Source organism: Natator depressus, chromosome 7, assembly GCF_965152275.1.
Source record: "Natator depressus isolate rNatDep1 chromosome 7, rNatDep2.hap1, whole genome shotgun sequence".
Taxonomy (NCBI): Eukaryota; Metazoa; Chordata; order Testudines; family Cheloniidae; genus Natator; species Natator depressus.
Genome location: NC_134240.1, coordinates 54,928,268 through 54,951,024, shown reverse-complemented (window position 1 = coordinate 54,951,024; position 22,757 = coordinate 54,928,268). Strand labels below are relative to the sequence as shown.

General features: G+C 49.1%; 1 protein-coding gene across 1 annotated transcript in view; it reads right to left on the bottom strand.

Moving 5' to 3' along the window:
- The window catches only part of PAX2 (paired box 2), a 103,962-nt gene that overhangs the window by 46,277 nt on the left and 34,928 nt on the right, over positions 1-22,757 (bottom strand). Inside the window, exons 4-5 of the mRNA XM_074958510.1 lie at positions 14,638-14,723; positions 12,554-12,673 (exon numbers count right to left, since the gene is read on the bottom strand). Of these exons, the coding sequence (XP_074814611.1) occupies positions 12,554-12,673; positions 14,638-14,723 (206 nt within the window). The remainder of the gene's footprint in view (positions 1-12,553; positions 12,674-14,637; positions 14,724-22,757) is intronic.

Genomic DNA, 22,757 nt, shown 5'->3' with positions numbered 1-22,757 from the left:
ATGCAAAACAGGTGTGAAAGTGTGCGGGCAAGGGTGACAATGTGCACACGAATGAGTGTGACCTGCAGGGACGAGAGAGTGATAGTGGACTCACGTACATAGCCTTTGCCATTGTATGTTACATATAGGCTTGGAAGGGCTCCATTTTCACTGGTGAAGGTCTATGGACATTGACGTCACTGTACACGCGCAAACTGATGAAACATTATTTCCACTGATAACTGAAATTTACAGCTAGGCAAAGTAAGCAAAATGCTGCTTGCGAACTTCTTAGAGGTCAAGGCTATTTCCTTTGTATACTTTGACGTGATGTTGATGGTCATTAAATAATTATTATCTGCCCCCCTCCCCGATTTTCTGCAACTGTGGAAATTTAAATAGATCAAAATTGAAAAAAATGCTTAAAAAGAAACACTGATGTTATCCGTTGAAATTATAAAAAAAAATAAAAGTTGACTTCTGCCAAGCCCAGTTACATACATGTCTCTATGGGCCAAATTCACCCTGGGCATCATTCCACTGATGTCAGTGGGCTTGCGACAGAGATTAACATGACCCAGTACATACATATGTTTATAGTCACACCACATGCCTATTTGTGTATAAGCCCCTGCATGTACAGCTATACATGTGTGTATCTCTGCCTGGCTACCCCGTGTATATGCATCAACAAAGGCCTGCGCATACCTGTGCATCTACCTACATATGTACACCTCGGGGTGTATGTGTGGTGGGACTGTCCAAGTCAGAGACTGAGGCTGTGATAGGCTGACCATAGCTGTTCACATACACTCCCAAGACTCAGCCTTCTCCAGGCCGGCAAAGTCAGAGGCCCAGACCCTACCAGCTGCCAGATACATCCTACCTGCCCCTCACTCCCCATCCTACCCCCTCCAGCTGCAAAGAATGAAGGGGGCAGTACCCACTGTCTTGCTGGTTTACATTAATGAGATACACAGAGTGTAATCCGGCAAAGGATTCAGCTCTACAAAGGGAAGTAATAGCAGGCTGCCATGCACAGAGCAGCTCAGGTAATTGGTTTATCTGTCTAGAAGCAGTGGTAGCAATCTCTGCACAGACAGACTAGCAGTAAAGTCTCTTCCTTAAGGCTATTTCCTTTGTCTTTTCAATTGCTTGCACATCCATGTGAGATGGGGGGGGGGGAGGAGAGAGAGCTAGAGAGAGAGGGAGAAATGTTAATTTGTGAATTAATGGCTTTTCTCAGCAGAATTGTAAATTCAAATGTCACCTCGCCCGGTGACACTGCGGCTGGGCTGCTGAAGAAGCAGCGATCACATTCCACCACCCCCCAACACACACACACTGCCGTGCACCTCCCCTCCCCAAAAGATAGCTGCAGAGTGGAACATGGTACTTTTAATTCGCAATCCCACCACAACAAAGGTGTGCCACCAGGTTTGCGCGCTCCAACCATCCTGGCCACAACCCGGACAGCTTGCCCGCTGCACCTCACGCCCCATTTCAAACATGTACAGCTCTAGTCCAAGACAACACATTATCTCACCCCACCCCCGACTAATCAAAGGATGATTGTTTTTAAGGGAGGGCTTTAGAACGGATGCTGCTGCAGCCCTCTCTTCTCCTGCAATAATCAGGTGAATTAATGACCCTGAAGTTAAAGTGAGCACGGGTACTTGGGCGCTGCATGGCGTAGGGGAGAAAGCCTTCATTGTTTTCGAGCAGGAGGCGGGCAGCAGTGAGGGAGATTCATGGATGGAGATTGAATATGCAATTTTCTTTCACCTTGCCAAGAGCTGCCCCTGGGCTGTGCCTGGCCTAAATTTTTTTTTCCCTTTTGCCATCTCTGCCTTATCCGGCCCTCCCACCTCCCTTCCATTCTTTCCAGAAAATTACCTTCAAAATTGATTTCCACTTTTACAAACAAATATAATGGGAACATGAAAAAAAAAAAAAACTTGGGCTGTGATGAATTGGCGCTGTCAGGTGCTTCCAAGTTGCCTTTGTTTTTGTTTTATTGCCCAGTAGGTTGTTTGTTTTGCCAGCAGCTGGTACTAGTGCCCCTACCTGCCCCATCATCAAGGTACACGACCTCCATCATGGTGATACCCCCGGTGTTATCACGATGTTAACCCCGTTACTCCTGATTCCCCACCTCGCCCAAAGTATTGCTGCTCCCCATCACTGAGAGGCTACCAGTCCCCATTACAATGCTACCCCAATGCTACCGCGATGATACAACTGAGCCCCCATCACTGTGATACAGCCAATCCGAGTCACTCGGCTATCCCGATTCTCTAACACCACCAATCCGAGTCACTCGGCTACCCCGATTCTCTAACACAGAATTTCACCCCGGCCCCTCCCCCGCTGTCCCCCCACCCCGCAGCCTCACCTCACTGCGCCGCCAGCGCTCTGGCCTGCCGCTCCTGCCGGGCAGCGTGGCAACATGGCTGGCTCCGTCCTGCCGCTCTGAGCAGCATGGTAAAGGGGCGGGGAGCGGGGGGGAGGGGGGTGTTGGATAAGGGGCAGGGGGCTCCAGGGGGGCAGTCCGGGGACAGGGAACAGGGAGGGTTGGATAGGGGATGGGATCCCGGGGGGCGGGGGTGTGGATAGGGGTCAGGGCAGTCAGGGGACAGGAGACGGGGGGGTTAGATAGATGTGGGAGTCCCAGGAGGCCTGTCAGAGGGCGGGGATGTGGATAGGGTTCGGGACAGTCAGGGGACAGGGAGCAGGGGGGGTTGGATGGGGGTGGAGTCCTGGGGGGGTGTTTAGGGGCGAGGGGGCCCAGGAGGGGGCGGTCAGGGGACAAGGAGCAGAGGGGGTTGGATGGGTCGGGAGTTCTGAGGGGGGCAGTCAGGGGTAGGAAGTGGGAGGGGGCGAATGGGGGTGGGGGCCAGGCTGTTTGGGGAGGCACAGCCTTCCCTACCAGGCCCTCCATACAGTTTTGCAATCGCGATGTGGCCCTCGGGCCAAAAAGTTTGCCCACCCCTGCTCTAACACCACCGATCCGAGTCATTAGGCTACCCTGATTCTCTAACCCCACGCTACAACAGATCCCCATCACTGTGACTTGGGCCTGTCACTACATAGACTTGGCTCCTATTGGCATGTTACACAGATCCAGTTTTGCTACTTAGGAGCTTCATCACTGTGTTACTCCTGTTCTCCTTTGCCACGTCAAACTGACCTTCCGTGCTGTTACCCCGACTGTACTGTAATGTTACATCAAACTGGGGCATCGCCATGTTACCCCATGTTCTCATTTGCCTCATTGCAACATAACCCCCAATTCCCATTGCCATATCATCCCGATCCCCACTGCCATGTTCCCCTGATCCCATCACAACTTCATCCCTGTGCCGCATTGCCATGTTACAACATCACCCTGCACCCCATTGCCATGTTAGCCCTGTGCCCCATTGCCATGTTACAACATCACCCATGCCGATCATTATGTTAGCCCTGTGCCCCATCGCAGCCTCCCCCCTGCACCCTATTGCCATGTTACCACTGATTCTTGTCACATCACCACCCAGAGCCCCATTGCCATGGTACCCCGGTCCCCCATTGCCACGTTACTCCTGATCTCATTGCATCATCCTGCCACGTATTACCATATAACCCCTGATCCCCAACACAACATCACCCCTGCATTGCACTGCCTTGTTACTGCTGATCCTTGTCACAATATCGCCTGGCGCCCCATTGCCCTGTGACCCCATTGCCATGCTACCACCCATTTCCACCACTGTGCTCCCCCATCCCTCCTCACCTTCTTAGCCCTGACTCCAACCACCGTGTTACCCCTGACCCCCATCCCACTTAAAGTCCAGGACAGATTCAAACATCCACCTCTTTGCATGCAGACAGCACCAGTGAATACCTGGACTGCAACAGACAGAAAGACCCTGAGACCCCAAGAGATGGATGTCCACCAAGAGATCTGGGATGAAACACACAGAGAGGACACACAAGGTGGACCCGGGAAGGTGCTTTTCTGAAGCATTGCGAGGAGTTTTAGCTGCGTAATTCCCATTGGACATGTCAATGGGAACTGGGTAGCTAAAGTAACTCACCTTCAGAGACACAGACAAAGGGGGTCTCCAGAGTTCTTCCACCATGGACACGTGTAATCCCCTGTGTCCAGGTCTCCTGGGCTCTACCCAACACAACTCCACAACAGCCAGTTGCTACCCCCAGCTCCAGCTTTCTGTATACAGAGGGCTGGAAGTGGTCTGAAAAATGGGGGGTCTGTTAGAATCCGGGAGCTGCAGCTGTGATAAGATTGAGCTAAAGCCCCTCAGCAAGCTGGCTTGATTGTTAAATTTCTCTTTTTGCTAGGGTTGCAACCCCTTGCAGCCCCCTCGCCCCTTCAAGCACTGTGTATACCTTGCAGCTCACAGCAACAAAGAATGCCTGCTCTCTTTAGGGTAATACCTTAATGTGCGCAAGGCTCTGACAGCAACTTGTCAACCTGAATGCACATCCACTGATGTTAACACACAAATACACAACACTCACACAAACTATGCACACAAATGCCCAACTCTTGCACAAGTACACCTATACCTAATATACATACAAATACATACACGTACACAGCACCCACCCACATACATAAAAATATACACACAAGCACACCCCATTCACAAAATATATATTCATACACAACACTAACGTAAATCCAGCTACACACAACAATGCACAATACTCACAAATCTACAAAACTTCACACTGTTCACACAAATACACTCAAAATATGCACACAGATGCAGTGTTCACAGAAATACACAGCATTCACAGAAATGTACAACATGCCTATACTCACAATGCACAAATTAATATGCACACTGCTCGCACAACATGCACAAAAATCGAAATACACACGTTCCACTCTGCCAAGGACAGATGTACAGACAAGTGGAAACCAGTCACACTAACACACACAAACATAACAAACAAATACACATATGTTCTTGGAGCCACAAATACAAATGCAGAGAGGTACACACACACACACAAACACACTCCAGGACAGATCCGCTTGTCCTCAGTATTACTGATCCATGGCAAACTAAACAGCAACTCCAGCTTTGCATGTGTTCTGCCTAACCAGCCTTCTTTTAACTCTGTCTTACCTACAATTCTGCTCAGCAGAGGCACATCCATCACACACCTCCCCACCATCCCTAGCGCACACGCGCACACACACACACGCACACACACACACACTCTCAGGCTGGCTTCAGAGCTGTCTCTTTTGGTTTACAGACAGATCTCATGCAATCACAACCCATATTTCTGGCACAGTCACGCTGGCACCTGCTAATTCTGCCCTTTTTCATCAGTGCTGTGCTGCTTATGCCTTGTTCTGCCATCACCTCTTCCTTCTCTCTTCTTCCATGCATGCTCTGCCCTCTCTGGCCATCCTTCCTCAGTTTGCTCAGAGAGGTGCGGGGCAACTGGCAGGTGTCGCTCATTTCTACATTCTAATCTCTTGCTGTTGGGAGTCTCACCGGCGTCAGGACTATGGGGGCTTCACAGACAATAAACTGCCTCTTGGAGCTCCAACTTCATCTGGTGCATGAGGGAGCTGTTAACTACACCTGCCTGCATTGACGCAGCCACGCTGTAGGTTCAGCACAGACACTGTTGCCTACAGGGATACAACATGGCCATGGGCAGGCACAGCCACGCTGCCTGAAACAACACAATTATAGGGCAAGGGGGATAAAATCACAGCACGAAACAACACAACCACACCTCACACAGAACCAGATTTGCCAAAAGTGACACATCAAACACCCACGGCTATCGCATGGGGCAACACAACTACACCCATCTGCAGTGCCACAAACACAATCATTCACCTGCAACAAGGCAATCGTACAGAATAATGTGAACACCCCTCTGGGGTGACACTGAAGCACAGCATGAAACAACACAATCACACCACAGACAATGTTGCCAGGCTTTACCTGCAGTGACCCCGCAAACTCAGGTGTCTTTTACACAACCACACGGAATGACACAAACTTATCCAACTGCACTCACACCAACACACATCAGATGCAGCGATACACTCCCATGGCGTGATACAAGCACCTTGTTTGCAGCACTGCATTTAAAAGCACAAAGGCATATCCCTGTAATGACACAAACACTCCTCTTTTTGCTGATACAACCAGCAAAAAGCAACCACACTACCAATAATGGGATAATCACACTACAGACAACATAAATACGCTACCTGTAATGCCACAATCATGGAAGATGGAGCAACACAACTACACTCCCCAAAATAAACACGGTACAACATGATAACACTGCCTGAAATGACAACATCCCAGCACTGCAATAACACAACCACACTGCCTGCAGTATCACAACCAGATGGTACAACCCTACCACCTGCAATCAATGACAACATCTGTTGCAATGACACAACATCCTCAATGGAAATGACCCAACAATGCTGCCCGCAATGATGTACTGATGATGCCTACAATGGAACAACCTCACTGCCTGCAGTGACACAAACACACCATCAGGAATGATTCAATCATGCCTCCTCGAACAACACAATTGCTTCAGCTGCAATACTGCAAAATTGCAAGCAGTGATGCAGCTATACCATCCCACCAGCAGTAATGGTAGAGCCCCCCAACATGAGCACCACGGTCATGCTGCCAGCAATGACACAACCAAATCACCTGCAATGACAACCATGCCACCGCTAGTGAGATAACCAGGCAGCCTCGAACAATACAATTGTACCACAACGTCAATGACACAACCAGCTGCAGCAAGTCTGCTCAAGCACATCACAAGCACAGGCTTCTGCACTCACATCACACCTGTCCTTGTGCAAAAGTCTCCATCCTGATCTTCACGGCACGGGCCTGGGGTATGTAAGAGCCCAGAGCTCCTGGATGGAGATGGTGGTCGACAATTCCACTCCTTTGACCCCAAGGAATTCTACAATAAGGGTAAAGCCCATCTGTGCAGCGATTGCCAGTTCTGGACTATGGACTGAACTCCCCCAGGAGCTAAGTGCCAGCCCAAACCTCCCTGCTTTCCGCTCTAAGAGCGAGGCGCATATCTTCAAGAGGCCTTTGCTCACGTAAACATGGAGCCATGTTAATGGGAAAAAAACCAATCACCAAACTAACCAACCCAACTGAACAAAACAAATCCTTTTCCAAAACCAAACCACTCTGCCACACCGACGATTCTCCCCCTGGGGAGAGGAAGAACCACGTGTGATGGATGTTAGTCACATCCTGAAATGACAGGACGCACCTTGAACACCACAATCATACCACATGCAATGACAGGACGCACCTTGAATATCACAATCACACACACCCCCCCCGCCGCAATGACAGGACGCACCTTGAATATCACAATCACACCCCCCCCCCCCGCCGTAATGACAGGACGCACCTTGAACACCACAATCACACCCACCCTCCCGCCGCAATGACAGGACGCACCTTGAACAAATTAATCACACCACCTGCAATGACAGAATGCACCTTGAACACCACAATCACACACACTCCTGCAATGACGCAGCCACCTTGAACAACACAATCACACCACCTGCAATGACACAACCCGCCTTGAACAACAAAATTGCACCCCCTGCAATGACGTAGCCACTCCACTTTGAACCACACAATTGCACCCCCTGCAATGACAGAACCGCCCCGCCTGGAACAGCACAATTGCACCCCCTGTGATGACACAGCCCTGTGCCCCACACTTAGATGTATATCATTCCAATCATCCAAACGTCAGACTACAAAAGAGAAGGAAAACACTGAACTGCATTCAGCCTCTCTCCTCCTGGGGATATCACACTGGAAGCACTCTGGGTATTATTGCCACTTATACTAACAACCACCCGTCCACCTCCTCTCCCACAAAACCACTGCTGATAGTAGTGCTGATAATGCTAACAGCCCTGTGGGTTTTATTACTGCTGATAATAATAATACTAGACACATTACGGCTGCTCCTGCCAATAACATGCCGCCGATATGATCCCTGCTAATGCTGACAGTACTTGTGGATAATATCGCTGCCATTGTCAGCACCGCAGATCTGATTGCCGGTAACACCAGCAAATACTGCTATGATTATCGCGGGCCACTACGAATAAACACTGCCGTTGTTACAGCAGAGGAATTATCAACACCGGAACGGGAATCCAAAATGAGAATTTGGATCTATAAAAGAAATCTGCCCAAGCCCTGCTCTTGAGAGAAAGAGCTGCCTTTAATCATGACGGTTTTCTAACGATCACAGTGGTCTCGCCTATCACATGGAGCAAAAGTCCTCCTGGGAGCCTGAAGAGGCCAAGAGGTACAAGAGGGCACTGGGAATGGTGCTTTGATTATTCATTCATCCATCTCCCCCATATGAACCTACCCATCCATCCCCGTACGTGTCCATCTAGCTATCTAGTTTGTATATAATGCCCCTCACCATCGCAGCTGAGTGGAACTCATTTCTTTATTAGAATCGGTGGGTCTGAACAGGGTCTCCCCATTCTCTCACGTGCCCCTTCTGACCCTGTTGAAAGGAGGGAGAGAGGAGGAGGGGAATAGCCAATCGCTCTCACCACCGTGTCACTGGGGGCCTTCGTGTCTTCCCTCCCATGGCCATAGTGCTGCCATACCCGGCTGGACCTGCTGCACGCAGCAGGGAGAGGGGCTCAGCCTAAGGCAGGGACCACAGGAGTAAGAGCCAGGGATCCTACTGTGGCTGTGATATGGGGACAAGGCTCTCTGTGGCCTTGAGCAGGTCCATTCCCCTCTCTGTGCCCGGTTCCTTGGGGACGGCTGGGTGGTAACAATGGACACATCTGCCCTACGGCATGGCCATGGCTGGCCCGGGTCAGCTGACTGCCTGGGCTCTGGGACCCTGCAAGAGGGGTGGGTTTCAGAGCCCGGGATCTAGCCCAAGACCGAACGTCTACAGTGCAATTTTATAATCCCGCAGCCTGAGGCCAAGTCAGCTGGCCTGGGCTCTGAGTCTCAGGTTTTTTATTGCAGTGTAGACACACACACCCCGAACCCCCAAAAGGGCTGAGGATTCACCTGTGAATGTCTACAAGGGGCTGGAATGACAAGAAGTGCTAAATACTCATAGGGGGACAGACCCTGCAATCCCTACGCAGCCTTTAGGGTCTGTCCCCTTCCTGACTCTGATTAGCGGGCACACAGCATCCCTTCCCACAGCCCGAAGCGATCCCCTCCACCTAGCCCCCCATCAGCCCCCTGAAAGTCCTCCCCTGCAGGGACACCTGGCTGTCAGTGTCCCTCACATAGCCCAACGCATGCAGCCGTCTGGCTACCTCTGCCTGACTCGGGAGTTTGGCTACATCATCGTGACATATAATTATCTCCCCTCTTCTTAATCATCTGCACCGCTGTCTAATGCAGGCACCAGCTGCTGCAAGAATGAGCGGGAGGGGAGCAGGGGACAAGGGCGGAGGCTCCTCTCTGCTCCCTTTCCCCTCCAAGCCGCCCCGCATGCTGCTAACGACGTTTTCAGAACCAGGGGCAGCCTGGCTTGTCCCCTCTGCTCTGACTGGGACTTCCCGAGAGAGCACTCCCACTTACCCCATAGATAGGAGGAGGAATTGGCAGGGCTGTTCCCTGCTCCCTAGCATGGCTGGGACTGCAGATCTGCCTTCAGAAGCAAACTCTTGCTCTTTAAATGCAAGAAGCAAGCCCCAGCCGGGAACAGATGCAAGTAGATCATGGGTACGGACATCATTCAGCACCCATGGAATACACCGGGAAGATGATTCCTTACAGTACAAAATACCAGCGGCTTGCCAACAATCACCCCCTCCAGTCTCCCATGCCTCCCACCCCACTCCACCTTGCAGCTAAGACAAACTGGAACCTGCCAGGCTAGGAGAGCACTGCTGGAGAACAAGAGAAAGGTGCTGGATGCAGACACACCACCTTGGGAGAGCTCCTGCCAGGAAAAGAGATCTGAAGCAGAGGGACCTCCAGTTAGTACTGTTGGTCGGTGGGGCATGATGCCGGGGTATCCTTGGGAGGGCAGGATGGAGACATATAAGGGCAGATTCCTCGAAGGCACTGAACACACGCTACAAGATGCAGTGGCCACTGGCAGCACTGAAAGCTGAGGGTGCTCAGCACCACACAGTGAACGTCTGACGACTCTCCCGGCTTCTGGCTGGAAGCAGGGACTGCAGAGAATCTCCTTTCCTTAATAAATCAAATCTGGGAGGAATCAGAGCGACCAGTAAAAGCTGCCCTGTATGTCTGGGTTTCAGATCCTTTTTTTTTTTTTTTTGGTACTTTCATTGTACTGCGCCAAACAGCTCAGATTCTTGGACTGAAATCTAGGGAGTGGATCAGTCTGTCATGGGCAATGTTTGGGATGTTTGGGAAGAGCAAAGTACGGATGCCAGATGATCTGCTTGGCATTATACCAAGTACTAAGGGATCCTGCCAAGAGCCAGATCACCGCAAAACTCCACTGCAGGTGAAACTTATCAAATCTGGGTTTTCCTGACAATGCCAAACACAGCCGTGGTGTACCTAGAGGTTTGCAAATCTATAGGGGAACCTGGTCCCTCAATTTCAAGTGAATCCAGGTCAATTTATGCTTTAGGTGTAACCATGAAAACTACCGGAGGGTTTGCATTCCAGTAGCGACGGGTCAAAACCAAAACCCTGGATCCTAGCACTCCCAAACTTTGAGACAGTAGTTCTCAACCTCTCCCTTAATGTCCACCCCTTTCCATAGTGGGACTGTCCCAGGACCTCACTGCCATCAGTCTGGGGACTGGATCTGCACCTGGGTCCTGATCCAACTCCCAGTGGAGTCAGCGGGAGTTTTCCCATTTGCTTTAATGGCGTCTGAATCTCTGCGTTCCAAATGACGCGGTCCCTGGTTTTCACCAGTAACCTGGCAGGATGAGGCTGCCGGAGCGAAGTTTTGCTAGGGGTTACCGGGTTCATTTGAACCTGAAACTCAAAGTGAAACTCAGGAGTGCGTGAACCCTATGAGAACCGAAGCCATGGAAGTAGCTGGCACAACCCCCCATACAGCTCTTCTGCTGAGATATAGCCTCCACCTCCCCCCAACCCACCAGATAACACGGGCTCCCTGCCATTAACTTACCCCCATTTGGCCTGGGGGTTGTAGGCAAGTCAGTCTCCTACTGCTAGGAGGCACCATCCACACAACAGACAAGAGTGGGAAGTTACAGATTAAGGCAGTGGTTCTCAATCAGGGATACACATATCCCTGGGGGTCTGCAGAAGTCTTCCAGGGGGTACATCAACTCATCTAGATATTTGCCTAGTTTTACAACAGTCTACATAGAAAGCACTAGCAAAGTCAGTACAAACTGAAATTTCATTCAGACAACTTGTTTATACTGCTCTATCTACTATGCCAGCATTTCTCCACCTGGGTGTGTCAACAGGGAGTCATGGGATGGGTTTAGAGGAGTCTCAAGTGCAGGGCTGGCATTAGGAGTGGCAAGCAGGGGCCCTACAAAGCTAAGATACATACCAAAGCCTGAGCCCTCTGCCCAGGGCTGAAATCAGACTCCTGACGGAGTACAGTAGTCTGGAAAGGTTGATAACCACTCAATTAAGGCACAATTGGACGGGTCAAACAACTCAGGCCTCACGCTCTGAACAGTCCCTCCCCAATTTTGAGTGCATCCAAATACAAGAGCAGATTTAAGGCAACAAGTATGCAAGCTTTCCCCCCTCCTTCCCCCCCGAATGCTGAGACTCCACTCCCACTCCTTACACTGCCCACCTGGAAACACACCAGCGGGTGGGCTTGGCTCTTCAGCTTTTTGCTCATTCCAAGATCTATTTAGCCATTAATCCACCCCGGTGTGGGAAGGGGAGAAGAGAAGGAGCAATCTTAATCCCTAATTTCTGTGGGTTTGAGGGTGGGGGTCAAATACTTGGTAGGTCTCCTGTACGGTGGCCAACCCCAGGGCCAAATACTTAGTAGGTCTCCTGTACTGTGCAAGCAAGTCTGTTTGACGCAATGAAGGAGGCCAGCTGAAACTGGGGCCCTTAATGTCACTGTAAATACGTGGCTGATGGCATGTTGTAGAGAAAGGGCTGCTTGCATGGAGAATCTGAGAGTCACATTTCCTCCCACCCCACTGCAGGTGCTGAGCCGAGATGGCGTCAGGTTAGGAAGCAAGTGAGTCAGAATGACCTGGTTTCCCTGCAGTTCAAAGCGCGGGCACCTGCTGGCACCTGGGGAGTTGGGTTCCAGCCCTTTCCAGCGGAAAATGGGCTTGGGATCAGCTCCAGGAATGGAAGCGGCTGCTCAGCCCGCCGAGCAGATGTCTGGAGAATGTAGCCTGTCACGAAAGGCCTCGGAAGAAGAACATTCCAAGCCAGCAGGGCGGTGCGGGGAATCGGCCGCTGCTGCTAAAACTGATCTAGCCCTGGAGCAGCTGCAAGGCCTGGTTTGAAATCGGAGCCTGTGCATGGGGACAAAGAATATAAAAGGGGAGGATGAGCCTCTCCCCTCCCCCTACCTTCATCACGTTTCCTCTTCTCGCCATTCGACCGAGGAATGCCCAGGATCCCGTTAATGGAGTAAGAACCCACTGGATCATTGGAGGCACTGGAGACGGGAGGGGATGCTGTATTGGGAACTGGACAAAAGGAAAAGGGAAAAGGGCCATGAGGAGAGCAGCACAGCACTCAGGGAGCACCCAGCCGAAAGCTACCCCTCCCCGCGCTCTCCTAGGAAAGCCCCTGGCACCAAACAGACCCCAGTTCGTGTCAGCAAAGGAGCCATAGACTGATATTCCATAGACTGACACTGCCTCTTGCTGCCTCTCAGTCTTGCCACATATCTCACCATACAGTAGCTCCACAGACCCCAGTGCATACCATCAAGCAGCTACAACCTGCCAGTAGATCCCAGTCTAGAGCAACAAAAGCTCCCCAAATGCCTTCCAGTGGAGTCCCATGCAAGGTCTGCATGTGCCACACAAGCTAATGGCCACCCAGTCTGTCCAGGTTCAGCCAAGTGCCTCCCAGGAAAGCCCAGTGTACAGCGTTCTCTCCCAGTATGCCCCGTTCAAGAGGTACCTGTCGCATCACATCCCAGACATCCTCCCAGTGCAGCCTCCCCTCCAGGATACAGCCAAGCACTGGTGCACAGCATTTCAGTGCATCTCAGTACAAGCCAACACCTTCTACAATCTCCCAGTGCAGATCAAGAGCTCACAGTACGTATCCCAGTACAGATTAACACCATTGTGGTGCATCCCAGTACGGACCATCTTCCAGTATAGGCTAGAAGTCTCCCACTGCAATCCAGTCATGGCCATCATCTCTCAACAGTTTCCAGTATAGCCCAGTATCCGCTCAGAAAACTCATTCAGAAGAAAGAGTGCAGGTGTGCAGGGTAGTACACTGCGTTCCAGGAGGCATGCCACCACTTTCTGTATGTGTCCTAGCAATTAGCAGCACAGCCCAGATATACATTGGTGCTCCCTTGTGCAACCTCCCCTGCACACCTCTGCCCCCACCCCCACGAACATTGTACTGATGTGATCAACACCCCTCTGTGCAATAGGAACCTTTCAGTACAGTACAGACTCTGCCAGCCCTATCTAGTATAGACCAGTACAGCCCAATATGGCATCACACTTCCAGTGACAGTACCCACAACACCATTCCATACAGGCCAAGGCATTCTATCACATTGCAGGACACAGCACTTTTCTTCCAGTACAGAACAGAACCCCCCAGCCCCGTCCAGTATAGACCCCAGCACTTCCCAAGAGATCCCCGTACGGTGCTTGATTTCCAGGAACAAACACCCACCAACCCCTCTCTAGACAGGCATCACATTTCACAACTTCCCCAGCATACAGCACTGTTCTTCCAGCACAGATTAGCAACCCCACCCTGTACCCGCAGGAGCAGAACATACAGACAAGACCACAGAGCCAACAGTAAAAAATGCCTTTGACGCCCTTAGCACAGACTCGGTAACACTATAGACTAGCAAACTCTCTGCAGACATTATTACAGGCTCAGAATCCTGCACACATCATAGTCAAACCATCTCCCATTAACGTCTCAGTGAAATACCGGCACTGCTGGACTCAGTGGCCAGCTCTCGGGAATGTCTTTTCCTGCTACATGCGTATCCTTGTCTCTGAGAAATGGGCTCATTCCAGGGATGGGAGAGATGGATAAACAGAGAGGTGAAAGAAGAGGAAGAGTGTGAAGGAGGCAGGAAAAGGGAAGGACAGGGAGAAATGTGCTTGGACACTTTATATACAGGGAGGGAAAGGAGAGAGACAGACAAAGGGAGGTAGAAGGATAAAGAGTGACTCAATACTGTATGAGATTCCAACGCCGTCTACCTGCTGAGTCGCATTCTGACTTGGACGTAACCCACTGACCCCACTGGAGTGAGGCCAGTGGAGAATTCGTCCCTCTGCCTTTAGCTGTGCTGACTGTTTGGTGCCTCTCTCACGCTAGCCTGCCCTAGTATCCGTCTTTCTTTGCTTCTCCCCCCACCCCCATCCTTATTCCCTTGTGTCTAGATCCACCTGCCCCATCCCTGACTGTGCCGGCCCCTCCGTGGCCTTCTTACCGATCGTGTGTCCAGGTGCAGTCACTCCAGTCCCAGTCCCATCTGGTGTCGGGTGGAAAGGCTGCTGAACTTTGGTTCTGATAATCCTGTAAAAGAGTGAAACTGGGTCAGAACTCAGCTCCTTGCACAGCTCCTCCAGCCCCTCAGAGCCCATCAAATGCTGGCGTGGCCCTCACCAACCCCAACTGCCAAACAGGAGGCCCAATCTACTGTCAATGCGCAGCCCCGAGCAGGAAATAACCCTGTGCAATGGCTTCTTCTGACTCAGCATGGCCACAACATGGTCATGGGGGTTTCGCCAGCCATGTCAATGAGATTCCCTCTGAGTCCTTCTCAGATGGAAGTTTTCACTGCAGAGCTAACACAGCTCAGAACGAGCACCAGGAGTAGCAGCCTGTCTTGTGTGTCAGCAACTAGGTTATCATTGATGTACTGACTGTTCAGGACCATTATTCCCGGTGATGCTGTGAGAGGCTGGACGAACCCAGCTCAGTTGCCAGACTCCGGCAGCCTTAGCAACTCGCAGAATCACTGTTTAATGTGTGAGTGGTGCAGATCTGATCTGTAATGTGACTGAGAGGGAAATACGTGTGAAGGGTGACAGGGCCCAAGGACATAGATTCATAGAGTTAAAGGGCAGAAGGAACCATTAATTCATCTAGTCTGACCTCCTGTATGTCACAGATCATAGAATTTCACCCACTTTCCCCTGTATTGAACCCAATAATGTGTAATTATGACCCATCTGGGTGTCAACATCATACTACATGATCAAGAAGCTCTGACCCAAGAGAGCAAGAGACTAGAAATACAAAGCACTTTGGTTTTTTTTAATAAAGTAAAGCACTTATTAACCAATTAAGTATTACCAGGGGCGTTTCCCTGGATAAGTGAGTGACTGGGGGCACAGGGCAGCCGAAGGAACTGGCAGTGGGATATAGATCATAAGCAAAGACAAAGCTCCCACAAGTATGCGGCTTCGGCATTTATCGGGCAGTGAATGAACATAACTCAGAAGCATAGAGAAGTTGTGTTGGGGAATGTGACAGAGCAGAGGAGACATCCCAGAATGAAGATGGAAAGTTAACGCTCAGTTTATGTTCCTGTCCTTGTTACATGAAGTTTTTCGCCACTAGATCACTGGTTCAAATCCAGCTGAGGTCAGTGATGAAAGAAAATCATTACCTCCTGATGGCTGCTGGTGAAAAGGGCTGGAGAGGTCCCTAGCCCGTGCTATTAGCCCTCTTGCTGGCGAGCTCAGCAAAGCCACCAAGAATTGGAGAGGCCATGAAGGCTGAATCCCCCTCAGACCCTAAATGGGGGTCTTTCCAGGTCAGGGCTGAGCCATGGGGTGGGGAGTGGGGGGCTGCGCGAGGGCTGCCCATGCTGTTCAGGGATTGGTTTCCAGGACTGTCAGTCCTGTATTAAATTCACTTTAAATCGTGCCCTAAAGTCCCTCCTAAAAGTGAGAGCAAACAACTGAAGGTGCCTGGCATCCTCCCCTGCTCCACCTAAGGTGGGAGGCACATACGTGGCAGAGCTCCTTCTACAGAACAAGCTGGCCAGACTTCAAAGAGAAAAGGCATGTTCCATGGCCCAGTGTGGGCTAGGGGGAGGCCGGGCCAGGGCCAGGATAGTGTAGGTAAGGCCGAGATTATGGGGCTGTTCCCAGGCCAGAGAATGGTATTGTGGGGCTGAGCACCCGAGAAGCATCAGGATGTTTAGGCGTTGCAGGTGATGGAGCCTGAAGTGTACTGGAAGGGGCAGGTGTTGCAGAGGATGTATGCGGAGGCAGGTAATGTAAAGGTTTGTATCTGAAGAGGCCCAGCTGATATAGCTTCACTTATGTCAATGGATCTGTGCTGATTTATACCAATTGAGGATCTGGTCAGGAGGTATTTGAGGGCCTTGTACATATGGGGCCAGATCCTGAAGCTATGCTGATTTACACCAGCTGAGGAGCTCACCTAAGAAGTCCATGAAGGGGCAGGTATTGTAATTTCTTTCTTTCTCCCCTCTCCCCCATTCCCTCGAAGCACCCTGAAGTGCCACTGTGCTTGTGTGAGTTTATTGATTCCGTCCAGCCCAGAGAGAGCGGAAAGTGGGGCTGGGGTGCAGGCACGGGGCTGGAAATAGAAAGCTATAAATTATTTGTGACAGGAAAGCAATAGTGCCAGAGAGCTGAGCACAAGTCCCGTGTCACTATTAGATTCCTTTTAGCCTGATGACACTGTAAAAGAGGTTAAGTGTCTGATGGAATCGTACACCTAGGGGGCAGGGGCAGGCTGGGAGCAGAACAAGCCACACAGAGCGGGTATATCAATTCTCCAGGCCAATAATATTCCTCTCATTGATCGCAACACAAAGTTCAAAAAATCTCATTACAGCCAGGCAGACCTGGAACTTTTTAAAAATCAATAGAGTGATATAATGTATGTATGCTTAGTATAAATGTATCTGTTCATCTATCCATCCATCCAAATTCTGCCCCGGGTGGGTGGGGTGGGGGGGGTCGGGGATGGGGTCTGAGTTAACTTACACATTATACCGTGTTACATTGTATTGTACTATATTGAAATGAGCGAGTTAGAAGAATTCCCCTGCAGCCTTAGATGACATACCGTAAAAAGTCCTATTAGCAGGGAGTTGACATCAGACATCCCCATTCATATTTTGAGATGACCTCATACTATACGAAGTTATTCTGTACAGGTGAAAACAATTCCTTTTGAGTCTTACCCTAAATACAGTTAGAAGAGCATTGGAGTGACATCAGAGGCCCTCATTCGTACTAAGGTGACCTGAAATGCTTCCATTCACAGGGATGCCAGCAGGACTTTTTTGAAGTGAGAAATATAAACAAATTAAATTTAAAACGGAAATATCCTGGCCTGCTGTTACAAGACATAGCCCTTCTGATTTGAGGGCAGCCTCTCTCACAAGCTCTGTTCGCCAACTCTTGGTATTACATGGTTGGTTTTCTATTCAGTTTGATTCCCAAGATTTTCACCTTGCTCTAGAGAGTCTTGATGAAAGCTGGGCAGAGGGGAAGAGCGAATGAGGCATTTAACATACCAGTGAAGTAACTCTGATCTCACAGGGTAGGAAGCTGTCCTACAGGGAAACTTATCTCCCTCCCTCACCACCATATTACCTGGGTACCTCACAACATTAGCATATTTAACCTCACAGCACCCCTGGAAGGCAGGGAAGCTATAGCCCCATTCTCAGAGGGGAAACTGAGCCACAAACAGACAAAAGTGATTTACCCACAATCACACTGAAAGCCAATGGCAGAGCTGAGAATTGAACTCAGGCCTCCAGAGAACTACACCCTGCCCTCCCTACCGCACCATCCTTCATAGCTTGGTTGGACATGTAGTATTCATGTCACTCTCTGGGAGGTTTTAGTGAATTCAGCACGGTGAAAGGTTTTGGACTGACAGTCCAGGGGCCAAAAAGGCCTCCTTATCCACAAAACAGGAACAATAGCCATGCAAGATTCCCCCGCGATGTCCCACCAACCCATGCAGGGGTGAGAAGGGAAGCTCAGTTTCCATATCCACCCACACCTTGGACTTTCCACTGGGAATGCCATTACAAGGTTGCCAGGTAGGCCCAGTTGGGATGGTGGTTGCTGAGATGTGTCCATTAGGAACTGGATCTAGACTCACCAGCAGCTGGTCATTTTTGGTCACTACCAACCAGGACCAGAGTTCAGTCAGTGACCTGGAGGTGACCGGCTCTGTAGAAAACATTCCTATCTCAAGAATGAAGCTGGTTTTGTGTCACAGGCTCACGAGGAAGTCGGTAGAAGCACTGAGGTTGTGTTTCTGCAACCCACCAATAAATCTGATCCAAGTAGTTCTTAGAGAGACAAGGTGGTATTGGTAAGAGAGACAAACTTTCAAGCTGACACAGTGCTGAAGGACCTGGAGAAGAGCTCTGTGTCCTCTCCAAAACTTGTCTCTCTCACTAACAGAAGTTGGTCCACTAAAAGATATGACCTCATCCATCTTGTCTATCTAATATCCTGGGACCAACACGCCTATAATAACGCTACATACGTAGTAATTATTGGCATACCAGGGATAAACCCAGTAGAGGTCTCAGAATGGAAGACATTTCCTTTGGCTAAAAACAGCCTGGAACCCTGAAAGAACCCTCATATTGCAATCACGACACTGTTGGAAAAGAAAGAATGGAGCTTTTGGATGGGATTGACTAGAACTCTGAATTGGAATATAGGATGTGGCCATTCCATTACCTTGCAGTCTATCTGTGGATGGAGCTAAATAGTCACCCTAACAACTAGTGCTGGGTGAAGAACTCATTTTTTTCCAGTTTTCTGCCAATTCTGGAAAATCAGGAGGAAAATATCATCTCGGGTTGAACGATTTTTTTCCATAATTTTCAGTGCATTTGAAAAGTGTAAAAAAAATATGGCTCAAACAAAATGTTTTGTTTTGATTTGGAGCATTTTTTAACATTTTTGATTGTTCCTTTAATAAAATTGAAATACATTTGAAAGCAAAAAGTTGTCTTGAACCAAAACATTGACACCTTCCACTTAGAAAATGACATAAAGAAATGTTTCCTTTTTTCACTTTTTTTTGGGGCAGGACACAAATTCACAAAATGGTCTGGTGTTGTCAAATCAGCATTTTTGTATGAAGAAATTTTGCCCAGCCCTACTAACTACTACTTCTGTCACTTTAAGAGGTAAAGTGAGCCCACTGTGAACAAGAACACCTGAAGCATGGTCCCCAGGGAAACAGCCGATGAAAGCTGAACAGAGTTGACCCAATCCTGGCCATAGCAGCAACCCACACAGCATAACAATGCAACCCTCACACACCAGGGTTTTTCTGAACTTTGAAACTTCTTCCACATGTGATCCCTAGGTGTCCCTGAAACCTGGGCCTTCTGCTTACTGCTACGGGAGAGCAGAAGTCCAGTTCACCTCTTGCTGCTGCTGCTGACGCATTGACATTCCCTAGCCAAGAAGCTGGAAACAGCCACGCTTTTGACCTTCTTGCACAACTACTCCCTGAGTCCTTCCAAAATGGGGAGAAGCCACAATGCTCAATGACTCAAATCAGTGGTTGTCACCCAGCCAATGCAGTTAACTTCCTTGCAGTACATGTGAATCCTTTCAAAGTTCTTTTATTGAGACAGTGTCTCATTGGGCTAGAGCCATCCCTGGTTTCACCCCTCATAGTCAATGACTGATGTAGTAACATCATTTGTGTTTAACTGAGGGCAAACTGGCTACCAGTACATGGGCAAATTGGTAGTTATTGTAAATTCCCATTTTCATTTTCCAATGGGCGACTTTTGCACAAGCAGTGAGTGTGCAAATCGCACAGGTGCAACTCTGACACTGGTCTTTGAAAACACAGCTCCTTCAAGTTTAGTAGAATATGCACAAGATTTAATATATAAGCTTCTGAAGCTTTAAATTGTGGGACATTTAAAGACATTTGATGGCAATAAAGAAACTGAAATTCATTTTGCCAACTGAGTTTAATATGCGATATTATGTTAAGTGATGGTATATTACATCATTATAGGACATGACATCACACTGTGAAATAGTGTCTCTTTCAGGAACCTGTGAGTTATTGTAGTTGATTCCTGGTATCACCCTCTATAGTTTATATTGCAAAACAGTTTCCACTGAAACCAACCCCGTTTTCAAATGCTCATAACTTCCTGAAACATTCATCGTTTGGACTGAAATATTCCATGCGTGGCCTCTGCCCAGAGGTGATTATTTTTTTTGGAAAGTTTAAGTTTAAAGTTGAGGTTAAATTTATTTTTGGAATGTCCCTTTGGCTAATTTTTGAGTTCAGAGAGTTACAAAAATTCACCTCTCCTGTTATTAAGCATAAATCGGCTAAGCTGGCTTATCTGATTGGGGCTACACAACAAAAATGATTGATAAAATGTGAAGTTCAGCTGCATGGCCATAATCCTCACTCAAGTGTAGCACTTATGCTTTGTCTGCAGAGCACTTCCCGCCCCCCCTTCCCCCCGATAAACAAGTGATTGAAAAATTCCTTCTGTTCAGTGAGAATCCAAGATTGTGATCGACTGTAAGAAAGGCCCTACCCCCTTTTGTGACATCATTACATGTTCCCACTTCCCAGCCTGATAGGCCCTAGGACTTCTATCTTACTGCAGCTTGGGATGGTTTGTGAAAGGAAATGGGTAAGTGCCTCGGTGGAAAACACACACACAGTCAAATCTTGCCAGAAACTGACACAGCGTTGGCCACAGGAGAAAATTGTGGAGTCCAGAATTTCAGGGTTTCTGCAGCTTGTGCCGCATTCTACAGTATGCTTCAGTGTCTTTTTCTTTACAAAACTGAAGGTCAATGTTTTCAAAGTTGGATGCCAAAAGCTAGGCACCTACATTCATGTAGGCATTTACATAAATAGCCTGAGTTACTGCAGCAGTGAGCACCCACCGTTCCCATTTACTTGCATGGGAAGTAAAGACGCTCAGCGGCTTATTAATTTACTTATTTAGGTGCTCAACTATGGATTATTAGTATTATTTATTTTAAACAAGGGTTTGAGAGGCCAGTGCTCTGCACCTTGCATGAACTGAGGCCTAAATAAGTAATTTACTAGGCTATTTATATTCTAAAATCCGCACGCCATGCAGTGTTGCCATGTTATGTCACCGTAGCTCTCACACGTCCTGCCTTCAGGTGATTTAAAATGGATGAACCAAACACATTCTCCCTCCCCCATTTATTACCAGGGTGGGTGTAACAGTGTGGTGCGTGTACAACACAGCGCACAGCAGACTAAGCCATCGCCATCACTCAGAGACCCTGCTCTATGGAAGTAGACGGTAAGGACTTTTCCTTCACAGAAGAACTCAGAAATGCTTTGCACTTTTACACAGACAATGAAAACATCCACAGTTATGTTAGTCAGGGTAAGATGACAGAAAAGATAGATCCTTGTGCTTCTATGCATAAAGCAACCACTAGACAATTGGGCTTAGGAGAGAAATTTCCCTATGGACAAATTTTCTGGTCCTGGCCACTGTCATACACAGGATACTGGATTAGATGGATCCCTGTTCTGATCCAATTTGGCAATTCCTGTGGTCCTACCAGAACCAAGTAGCATCCCCTGGGGGCAGCAGAGGAGTAGAGTGCCCATCCACCCAAAGAAAGGTCTCTACAGAGCTGCTGACTCGAATAAGCCCCCCCTCCCCCATTTCATCAGACCCTTCTGCCATGCTCTATTTTTCAGGCCAGAAGGATACATTCAACAGAGCACACAAAGTATTTTTGATTTTTTAAAGTGTGTATGTAAAATATTATTAAGGCTTCCTATTAGCAGCCTATTAGAAGCCCTCAAGGTGTGGGTTACTGGGCATTTACAGCACTTCTCAGGAGGTTAAAGTTGCGATGCCTTCGGCCTCATTCTCCACAACACACCCCAGGAAGGAGTTAATGGCTGAGGAACATGCACCCTACCAAGTCTCAGTGCTTAATTAGCATGTGTCTGCACCACTGCATCATGGGCAATACAGAAGATGGCCCAGATGGCAGCCTGGCCAAGTATTGGGTAAGAGCAGCCACTACCAAAGACCGGTGTGGCATCTGCTCTGCACCAGATTAGTTCCTTAAAACAGGCTGGTGTCTGTCCCCACAATGGTCACTCTCAAGGGAGCATGTCCAAAGAAGAGATAGGTCTAGAAGGACGTAGCGGGAAAAAGACTCCTCTTACTAAGTAAGGGCCGGATTTGCTCCCACTTACTCCTTTTGCATAGCACCTTGCTCTGGGATAGCCCCAGGGAAGCTAGCAGGCTTGCTCACGGAAGCAGGTACTACTCAATGGGAGTAAGGGGTCCAAATCTGGCCCTGAACTGAAACAGGAGAAAGTCCCTTCTTTTCTATCCAAGAATCTGGCTTCAGTTTAAATCACAATATGTGAAAGAGAAAGGGAAGAGGCCTTCCCTGTACAAGCAAATTTCATAGCTGAGCGCAAGCATAGGACACAAACTTCATAGCCTAGTGAGGGAAGCTGGTCTAACATTTAAGCCACTAGCCTGGGATTTGGGAGAACTGCATTCAATTCTCGGCTCCACCACCA